This window comes from Nicotiana tabacum, chromosome 5 (genome assembly GCF_000715075.1).
Source record: "Nicotiana tabacum cultivar K326 chromosome 5, ASM71507v2, whole genome shotgun sequence".
In the NCBI taxonomy this organism is placed as follows: domain Eukaryota; kingdom Viridiplantae; phylum Streptophyta; class Magnoliopsida; order Solanales; family Solanaceae; genus Nicotiana; species Nicotiana tabacum.
This window is the reverse complement of record NC_134084.1, coordinates 113,564,263-113,574,853: the sequence shown is the minus strand read 5'-3', so window position 1 is coordinate 113,574,853 and position 10,591 is coordinate 113,564,263. Positions and strand designations below refer to the sequence as shown.

The following is a 10,591-nucleotide window of genomic DNA, read 5'->3' as shown; positions in this document are numbered from 1 at the left end:
AGTATTCGATTTTCGACCTACTCAACTTGAAATCTTTGGACTCCAGCATCTATCTCTAAACTTCCAACTTAGCGTTAACACCACCTCGCGTCTCGTCAATCAGAACTATGTTATCAGCGAATAACATACACCACGGCACCCTCCCTTATATGTGTCATGTCAACACATCCAACGCTAGAGCAAACAAAAATGGGCTAAGGGATGATCCTTGATGCAACCTCATCTTCACAGGGAAATGCTCTGAATCTCCTCCCGTCGTCCTCACCCGAGTCTTAGCACCTTCGCACATGTCCTTAATCACCCTAATGTATGCCACCGGGACTCTGCTGACCTCCAAACATCTCCATAATACCCCCTCGAGACTTTGTTTAAGCCTTCTCTAGGTCAATGAACACCATGTGCAAGTCCTTTTTCCTCTCCTTATATTGCTCCACCAATCATCTCACAAGGTGAATGGCTTCTGTGGTTGACCGTCCCGGCATAAATCCGAACTGATTCTCAGAGATAGATACACATGTCATCACTCTCTGTTCCACCACCCTCCCCACACCTTCATAGTGTGACTCAGCAGCTTGATACCCCTATAGTTGTTGCAGTTATGGATATTACCTTTGTTTTTGTACAACGGAATCATCAAACTCCCCCTCCAATCGTCGAGCATCTTCTTTTTCTTGGAAATGACATTAAATAGTCTAGTAGGCCACTCCAGGCCTACCCTACCAGCTACTTTCTAAAATTCTACCGAAATCTCATCAAGCCCAGTCGCCTTACCCCTCATCATCTTCCGTACTGCCACATCAACCTCCCCACACTTAATATGCCTACAAAATCCAAAATCTCTCCGACTCTGAGTTCTCCAACTCACCTAGCATGATGCTCTTATCCCCTTCCTCATTTAAGAGTTTGTGGAAGTACTCCTACCATCTGCGCCTAATACACGCCACTTCCACCAATATCTTATCATCTTCGTCTTTGATGTACCTCACTCGATCCAGGTCCCGAGCTTTCCTCTCCCTAATCTTGGCTAACTTGTACAGCTTTCTATCCCCTTCTTTGCCCCCAAATCCTCATATAATTTTTCAACAGCTACAATCTTAGCCGCCGTGACCGCGAGCTTCGCCTCTCTCCTTGCCTTCTTATAACACTCCCTATATGACCTCCGCTCTTCCTCGTCCCTGCTCCCCATTAGCTTCAAATACACCGCTTTCTTAGCTTTCACTTTACCATAGACCTCCCAATTCCACCACCAGTCCCTCTTGTGGCCACCCGAGTAACCCTTCGAGACCCCTAATACCTCCATAGCTACTTCCCTAATGCTATTCACTGTCGTGGTCCACATACTACTTGCGTCCCCACTACTCCTCCAGGCCCCCATCGCCAACAGCTTCTCCCCCAACTCCTGAGCCTTTCCCTTAGTCAAGGCTCCCCACTTACTTGATCTTAGGTTAGCCGAACACCGCTCTCTTCTTCCTAGCTACCTTGACCTCCAAGTCCATCACCAAGAGCCTATGCTGCGTCAACAAACACTCACTCGGGATAACCTTGCAATTCGTACAAAGGCTCTTATCACCTCTCCGGATGAGAAGAAAATCAATCTGAGTCTTGGCTACACTACTCCGAAAATTGACCAAGTGTTCCTCCCTCTTCTTAAAACCCGTGTTAGCTAGCACCAAGTCAAAAGCTCTAGCAAACTCCAACAACGAAGTACCGCCCTCGTTCCTAACCCCAAAACCAAACCAGCCATGCACCTCGTCATAACCCCTAGCCATCTCCCCAACATGACCGTTAAAGTCAACCTCTATGAAAATCTTCTCGGATTGTGGGATACCACGCACAACCTCGTCCAAATCAACCCAAGAGCGCCTCTTGACTTCCTCGCTTAGTCTCGCTTGAGGCGCGTAAGCACTAATCACGTTTCTGTGTTAAAAAAAGTTAATTTTGACAACTTGCATTTGATGTATTATTTTAGTCATTCAAATTTTACTTTATTTGATCTAAAGCAACTAAGTTATTTTTTGTATACAACTATGGCTTTTTTTATCAAAGTCTTATAACTATGTTTTCTTATACAAAAATCATAATTGCCGGAAAATACAACTTTTCGATGCAATACTTTTTTGCTCCGTATTTTTTTATTTTTAATCTAATAAATATTGATCCAAATAAAAGAGCCTGAATAGCTTTTTAATAGCTCTTCTGTATATGATAGTAACTTTACGTTCTTGTGAAAATACCTATTAGCAAACTGAAATTAGTTTATGAAGATAAGAGAATTCCCTCCATTATCTACAAGAAATTTCCCCCATTTGGATGTCTTACGGAAGCACTGGATGGCTCTAGGCATGTGGTGGCGGAGCTAAGTGGAGGAAGTTGTTAAAAAAATTATACTGTAAATAGAGAAAAATAATTTAGGTTATAAATTAAAACTGTAGCGGTTGAATCTCCCTTACATAAGGAAAAAGTCATGTGAAGTGGCAGAGGGGGTTCGAAAATTGTTTTAAAGTTACAATTTCAATTGCTTTAAGTCACAAGTCCAAAATTAGGGATGTCAAATGGGCGGTTGAGTTGATTTTGGGCGGGTCAAAATGAATTGAGTCAATAATTGAGCGGTTCATTAGTTACTTGGGCTAGATCATGATAGACTAAAATTTGGGTCATAGTCCAACTCGTCCAACTCTTACCAAACTTTAATTAATGTGTATTATTTTCTTACGAATTGTTTAATTATCAAATAAAACTTTTTTATAGTAATATATAACATATCAAACAAAAAAATATTTTAAAGATACTTTAGCAAAGTTACACATCGATCAATATGGGCTAAAAATTAGCCCAACTTTAAATGGGTTGAGAAGAGTTGGGTCAAGATCGGTTGAGTTTAAATTGGCGGGTCAATAACTGGCCCAACCTTGTGCGAACTTGACGGGTCAAACGGATTTGGGCTTAAATTGCCTATCCCTAACCAAAATCTTTGTTAGATGTTTTTTTGTATGAAAGTTCTAACTCCGATGACATGATGCCTAATTTATGTATTTAGATGGTCATGGAGTGGAGCATTCCAAGTGGATTCCCCTCTTCCAATAAAAAATGAGTATATTATGGTGAATTATAACAAGAATCATGTTAGCCATCGATGATTTAGTTTAAAAAAATTGAACAACATTATATAAAAATTATATTTAAGTTGTATATAATTGAGTAGAAATAATGTATGAAAATTGTATATAAGTTGTAGATAAGTTGTATAATATATAATTAGTTGTATGAAATTTATTTTTACTATGTATAAATCAGATACAAAATATATAAAAGACATATTGTATAAAGTTTGTATTTTAATTGTATATTATTGTAGTTGTATTTAACTAGGTAGAAATAATGTGTGAAAGTTGTAGATAAATTGTATAATATATAATTAGTTGTACGAAATTTGTTTTTACTATGTATAAATTAGATACAAAATATACAAAAGACATATTGTATAAAATTTGTATAAAAATTGTAGTTAAGGGTTATAATATTGTAGTTGTATATAACTGGGTAGAAATAATGTATGAAAGTTGTAGATAAGTTGTATAATATATAATTAGTTGTATGAAATTTATTTTTACTATGTATAAATCAGATACAAAATATACAAAAGACATATTGTATAAAATTTGTATTTAAATTATATGATATTATAGTTTTATTTTAACTAGATAAAAAATAATACATGAAAGTTGTAGATAAATTATAGTGTCATAGGTAATTCAAAGCACCACTCATGGCTTTCTGGAAGCAATTTGAATCACTTCCATTTGGAGAGTTTTTACTAGCTAATGTGCATACTCAGTGCATTGAATTTCATACACTATCTGTATTGGGCTACAAAGTACAAGTACAGATCAGTAAGTTCTAGTAAACTTTTTGATTTTAGACTAGATCTAAGCTTTAGTTACACTATTGAAAACCTAAATTACGCCGTTTAGTTGGTTTTATTGTTCTGGTATAAACTGAAGAAAGAAAATGCTTAAGAGCAGATCGTTTAATAGTTGAAGACGTTAACTAGAGTCTAAAAGTATCGTAGGATCAGTGATTGTTCAATTTTGCTAATCTGCTCATAGAGAATATCGAAAAATATTTAGGGAGGAAGAGCCACTTTTTATTTGTAGAGTTGTTAGTAATGGGCTAGCTTTTACTTTTCCTGAAGGTGTGCCTAATGCGCTGCATATGATAATTTTGTGTCACATCTGGCAATTTCTATCACACTTAAACTCTGTTTGGAGAGAAGAGGGGAAAGAGGGGAGAAAAAAGGTAAGGGGTATAACTAAATCCCTTAATTGAAGACACTAATAATGGATTGGGAATCTTTTTTGGTGTAATGTATATATTTTGTAAACAAAACTTGTGTAGGTAGGTTAATTTACTAAACATGAATATTTAGGGTAATAAAGTTTCCAATATTGTATAGGAATGAAAAAATCCCATGAATTAACTACAACATATTTTGAGCATGAATATTTTGTTCGATTCCAAAATTACATACATAATTAAATTATAAAACTCAGACTTGATAGTAATAAATTCTTGATTACACGTTGATGAACAAATACACGACCTGAACTAATAGAGAAAATAACCTTCTAACTTTTAATTTTTAGCTTCACGACCATATGTAATGGCTTAATGGCCTGTGAATACTCCTGAAACCCCACCTCTTAGCCTTAGAGTTTACCGATCTGACCACTGCAAACCACAACCATATGGTCAGTAATAACAACCTTGTTGCGTTCCAATATTAACACAAATCCACATACTCCAACACACACAACACTATTGTAAAGCTTCTGTTTGAACTATTGCTGAATCTGTATGATTTAAACAAGACTCCAACCTTATTCAAGATTTAAAGAAAAGGTTTAACAACTGAGCTTACATGCTTGAATGACCATAGATATCTAACCCAGATTAAAGTGAAAAACATATTTAAACTAACACATTAAGAGAAACAGTGAAACAATACTTCATAAATCAAATAAAGCAACAATGCTTGGTCATTCAATAAAATATAACAACATAAGGAACTTGGTACTGACCTAACTGAAAAGGAAAGCACTAAAGGATAATCCAAAGAAGAGTTTGGTTTAAGCTAAAATCCCAGCAGCAAAATCAGCAGTAGAACCAAAGTTTTCAGCAGTCAATCCAGCTTGTAAAATGTGATGACCCGATAGGTCATCTAAATTTTTAGAACATAATATTGTATTTCGAAGTCTCTAATAGCTTCTTTTAAGCCTTCTTCGATTTGCGTGTGTAGTCCGGGTATTTTTCCGAAAGGCTTTTATGTTAAAAACTGGTAAAATATGTAATTTTGCTTCAAAAATTTATTTGAGTGGACTTCAGTCAACGTTTTGAGCAAACGGACACGGATCCGTATTTTGATGGTCCTGAAGGGTCTGTATCGTGATTTGGGACCTCGGCATATGCCCAAAATCGAATTCGGAGGTCCCTAGCTTGAGTTATTGATTTTTGTCAAAAATTAAAAGTTTAAAGGTTTAATTGTTTTTAAGAATTGACCGATGTTTGATTTTATTGATATCGGGTCCGTATTTCGGTTTCTGAATCTGGTATAGGTCTATTACTATATTTATGACCTGTTTGTCAAATTTGGTGAGATACGGAGTTGGTTTGACGTGATTCAGAGATTTGGTTGTTAAAATAGAAGTTTTAAAGTTTTCTTAAAAGATTCATTTGATTTACTGTCCGATTCGTAGTTCTAGGCGTTATTTTGGCGTTTTGATTGTGCAAGCGAGTTCGTATGGAGTTTTGGACTTGTGTGCATAATTGATTTGGATCCCCGAGGGCTCGGTGAATTTTGGATAGGTTACGAATGGTTTAAACTTAGAAAATCTGATTTTTCTCTTAGCTTCAGCTATCATCTGGTTTCCTTCTTCGCGATCGCGAAGATACTCCCGCGATCGCGAAGAGTGAACTGGGCAGGAGGAGGACTTTCTTCTACACAAACGCGAGACCACAACCACGAATGCGGAGCACTGGGGGGATGTTCTACACGAACGCGGCCAGTCACACGCGAACGCGTAGTTTAGTGAGGTGTGGGCTGGGGACTTGAGGTTACACTACGCGAACGCGAGTCCAGTCTCGCGAACGCCGAGGTTAGGAGGGCTAAACCTTCGCGAACGCGTCTAGCCTCTCGTGATCATGTAAGCCATTAAGGCTCTGCTCTTCGCGAACGCGATGAATACCGGACAACCAGTGATTAAAACAGACCATAAATGGGATTTGCCCATTCTTTCAAAATTTCAAAACTAGAAAACCCTAGAAGTGATTTTTCCAAGAGTTTTCTTCCCCAATTTGTTGTTAAGTGATTCTAACCTACTTCCTTTCAATTACCTATTACATTTCATAAGATTTTCACCTAAAATCTTGGATTTTTCATGGTAGAAATTGAGGGTTTGGATAGAATTAGGTATTTTTGTAAAATTAAAATTTAGACCTCAAATTGACGTTTTCGAAATAAATTACATAACCGGGCTCAGGGGTGAATGGATAATCGGGTTTTTGTCCGAATTTCGGGTTTTGACCAAGCGGTCCTAGGTCAATTTTTGACTTTTTTGGGAAAAGTTTAGAAATTCTAAATTTATGCATTGTAATTGATTCCTTTAGCAATATATGATATTATTGAGTCAATTGTGGTTAGAACGAGTGGTGTGGAGGCAGATTCTAGGGGAAAGGCCCTGGTAGAGCTCTGAATTGACTGCGGAGTGAGGTAAGTGTTGAGTTTAACCTTGACTTGAGGGAATTAGGGACCCTCGGATTATGTGCTATGTGAATTTCATGTGTCGCAACGTATATGCGAGATGACGAGTGCTTATACGTTGCTAAATTACTTGTGTTCCCTAATTTTCCGCTTTTTCTTAATTATCTCCTTCCTTATCTTAACTGTTATATGCTCTAAATGCCTTCCATGCTTAGTTGCTACCTGTTATTCAGTGTTTCCTCCTGTTAATAACGTTAGATTTTTCCATATTTTCATGATTCCCTACTATTTGCTTTCATTGACTTACTTCCACCATCTAATTGTCATTTAGTGGACTTGTATTGCTATATTGTATTACTTATGTGAATTCTCATGTTGTACAAGGTTTCCTTACTGGTTTAGTGTTATATTCATTGATCATAGAGGATTTTGTGATATGAATTATTGATGTGACTGTGCTTGTTGTGTATTTGGCACTGATATACTGGGATCGAGTTGCCCGCTGCAACAGGTGAAATAATGATGGATTGATATGGTAGAATAAGGGTGAATTTGTACTGATATAGTAGGATCGGGTTGTACTCCGCAAAAGGTGAAATAAGGGTGGAGTGATACGGTAAAATAATGGTGAAATGTGATACTGATATTGTCATATGATGGGATCGGGTTGCACGCCGCAATAATTATTTATTGGTTTTGATTGTTGATATTGTTACGATGAATAAGGGAGGATTGTGTTGTACGGTGGGATCGGGCTGCACGCCGCAACAACCTATGTGTTTCTATTTCTTGAGTTGTGTTGGTTTTCGGTAATTTCACTTGAAACTCTAAGGATTGGTAATTCCGATCGTCACTGGCTTATTTCTTGAGGCTGTAGCTATTATCTTCAGTTGACTGCCCTATTTTGTTCTGTATTTTCTTTTTTGTCTTTATTATATATTGCGTACAAGTTGTAGTGTAAGTGACTTGCCTTAGCCTCGTCACTACTTCGTCGAGGTTAGGCTCGACACTTACAGAGTACATGGGGTAGGTTGTGCTCATACTACACTCTACACTTCTTGTGCAGATTTTGGAGTTGGTCCCAGCGACGATTATTGGCATGCTCGGATTCGACTGCTCGTGGATACTTGAGGTACAGCTGCTCAGCGCCCGCAGCTCATGGAGTCCCCTTCCCTTTTTATTTGGCTGTGTACTTTCTTTTCAGACAGTTTTATGTTATTTCAGCCCCTTGTTTGTACTATTCAAGTAGCTCGTGCACTTGTGACACTGGGTCCATGGATGTATTAGACGTTTGGCTGTTTTAGCTTCCGCATTATTACTTTGGATTATTGCAGTAGTTTTAGTTCTTTCTCATTAAGTAATTTTAAAATGTTAAAAATGGATAAAATGTTCTAACATTGGCTTGCTTAGTAAGTGAAATGTTAGGCGCCATCACGGTCCCGGCGGTGAGAATTTTGGATCGTGACAAATTGGTATCAGAGCACTAGGTTGCATAGGTCTCACAAGTCACGAGCAAACTTAGAATTGTCTAGAGGATTGTTACGGAGATGTCTGTACTTATCTTCCAGAGGCTATGGAGTTCGGAACAATTTTACTTCTATTCTTCTCTATCGTGCGAGTTTATTCTACCATTAATGATTGGACTCTTCTATTCTTGATCTCTCGCAGATGAAGAGAACATGCATCGCATCTTTAGCTAGACAGTAGCCGAAGCCCCCAGCAGTAGCTCCTACGAGGGGCAGAGGTCGAGGCAGGGGCAGAGCTCAGCCTAGAGCTCGAGCAGTAGCACCAGCAGTGGAGCCTCAAGTAGATTTTGATGAGAAGGTTCCAGCTCAGACTGCACTTGTTAGACCAACTCAGGTCCTGGAGGGGTTCATCGCCACCCCAATGCTTCAAGACCCTCTGGTCCGTTTGGTGGGCCTTATGGAGAGTGTGGCCCCCAGGCCGGTACATTTACTATGACACCAACCGTCTCTCGGGCTAGGGGAGGAGCACAGACTCCCGCTGCTCACACTCTGGAGTAGATGGCTCCCCAGTATCAGACTCCGACAGCCCCGCCAGTTGGGATAGTTCAGCCAGTTGTCGCGGCACAGGCCGGTAATGGACATGCCATGTCTTTTGATGGCTTATTGAGATTGGACAAGTTTACAAAGATCTTCCCAGATCACTTTAGTTGAGCACCTTCTGAGGACCCACATGATTATCTTGACCGCTGCCATGAGGTGCTGTGGAACATGGGTATAGTTGAGACCAATGGGGTCGATTTTGCTGTGTTTCAAATGACGATTTCCTCCAAGAGATGGTGGAAAGATTATGTATCTACCAGACTAGCTAGGTCGCCTGCTCTTACTTGGGACAAGTTTTCTCAGCCATTTCTTGAGAAGTTCCTTCCTATCATGCTGAGAGAGAGTTACTGCACGCAGTTTGAGCGTCTCCAGCATGGTAGTATGTTAGTCACTCAGTATGACACCACTTTTGTGGACCTAGCCTGTCATGTTATTCTTCTGCTTCCTACTGAGAGAGAGAGAGAGGGTAAGGAGGTTTATGTAGGGACTCGCTCACCCTATCAAGCTTCAGGTGGCCAAGGAGACTGAGGGTGAGATTTCTTTTCAGACCACTGCTAATGTCGCCAGGCGGATCGAGAATGCTCTTTTACAGGAGAGAGGGCAGGGGTCTAATAAGAGGTCGCATCATTCTGGTGGTTTTAGTGGTGCCTTATCTGGAGGCAGGGGTACTTTTGGTACGGGCCATCCTCCCATGCCATTTTAGTCAGTGCTTCAAGCATCCCATAGTGCTTCAGGGAGTCGTGGTCCTTTTGTGCCTCATTCTGGGCAGCCAGCCTACAGTGCACCGCCAACTCCTATTAGTGCACCTCCTATTAAGAGTTATCACCGTGGTTATTCGGCCCGTTGGGGTCAGTCTCAATTTTAATAGCCATAACACCAAGATGGATATTTTGAGTATGGTGGTTTTGGGCATATCAGGAGGACCTGTCCGGGATTATCGGGCGGCACGCCACAACAGAGTTCTCGTGCCATGATTTCGGCACCGGTTGCACCACCGCCCGTTTAGCCAGCTAGAGGCAGGGGTCAGGCAGCCAGAGGTGGAGGTCAGGCCATTAGAGGTAGAGGTCAGGACACTAGAGGTGGAGGTCAGGCTGCTAGAGGTGGAGGCCAGCCAGCCAGAGGCCATCCTAGGGATATAGTTTAGAGTGATGGGGCCCAACCCAGATGTTATGCTTTCCCAACCAGGCCTGAGGCTGAGTCATCTGACTTTGTTATCACATGTATTGTTCCAGTTTGCCATAGAGGTGCTTCAATTCTATTTGATCTGGGCTCTACTTATTTCTATGTGTCATCCTATTTTGCTTCATATCTAGTTGTTCCCTGTGATTCTTTGAGTGCTTATGTGTATGTGTCCGCACCTTTAAGAGATTTTATTATTGTAGATCGTGTCTATCATTCGTGTGTGGTTACTATTGGGAGTCTTGAGACTAACGTAGATCTCCTACTTCTCGATATGGTTGATTTTTATGTCATTTTGGGTATGGATTGGCGGCTACCTTATCATGTTATATTGGATTGTCATGCCAAGACGGTGACCTTAGCCTTGCCGGGGTTGCCTCGATTAAAGTGGGGAGAGACTCCTGGCCATTCTACCAGTGGGGTTATCTCTTATATGAAGGCTCAGTATATGGTCGAGAAGGGGTGTCTAGCTTATTTGGCTTATGTCTGTGATTCTAGTGTGGAGGTTCCTTCCATGGATTCAGTACTAGTTGTTCGTGAGTTTTCAGAGGTATTTCCTGTAGATCTGCCGGAGATGCCACCCGAAAGA

At 40.0% G+C, this 10,591-nt stretch overlaps 1 protein-coding gene across 1 annotated transcript; it reads right to left on the bottom strand.

Annotated features, from left to right (window-relative positions):
* Window positions 1-1,024: 1,024 nt before the first annotated feature.
* Window positions 1,025-1,375, bottom strand: LOC142180915 (uncharacterized). Its single transcript, XM_075253019.1, has one exon. It carries the CDS (start codon window positions 1,373-1,375, stop codon window positions 1,025-1,027), a length of 351 nt encoding a protein of 116 aa, XP_075109120.1.
* Window positions 1,376-10,591: the final 9,216 nt, after the last annotated feature.

Excerpts from the sequence above, each read along its gene's own strand:
- LOC142180915 (XM_075253019.1), bottom strand. The coding sequence starts at position 1,375 with ATGGGGGCCTGGAGGAGTAGTGGGGACGCAAGTAGTATGTGGACCACG.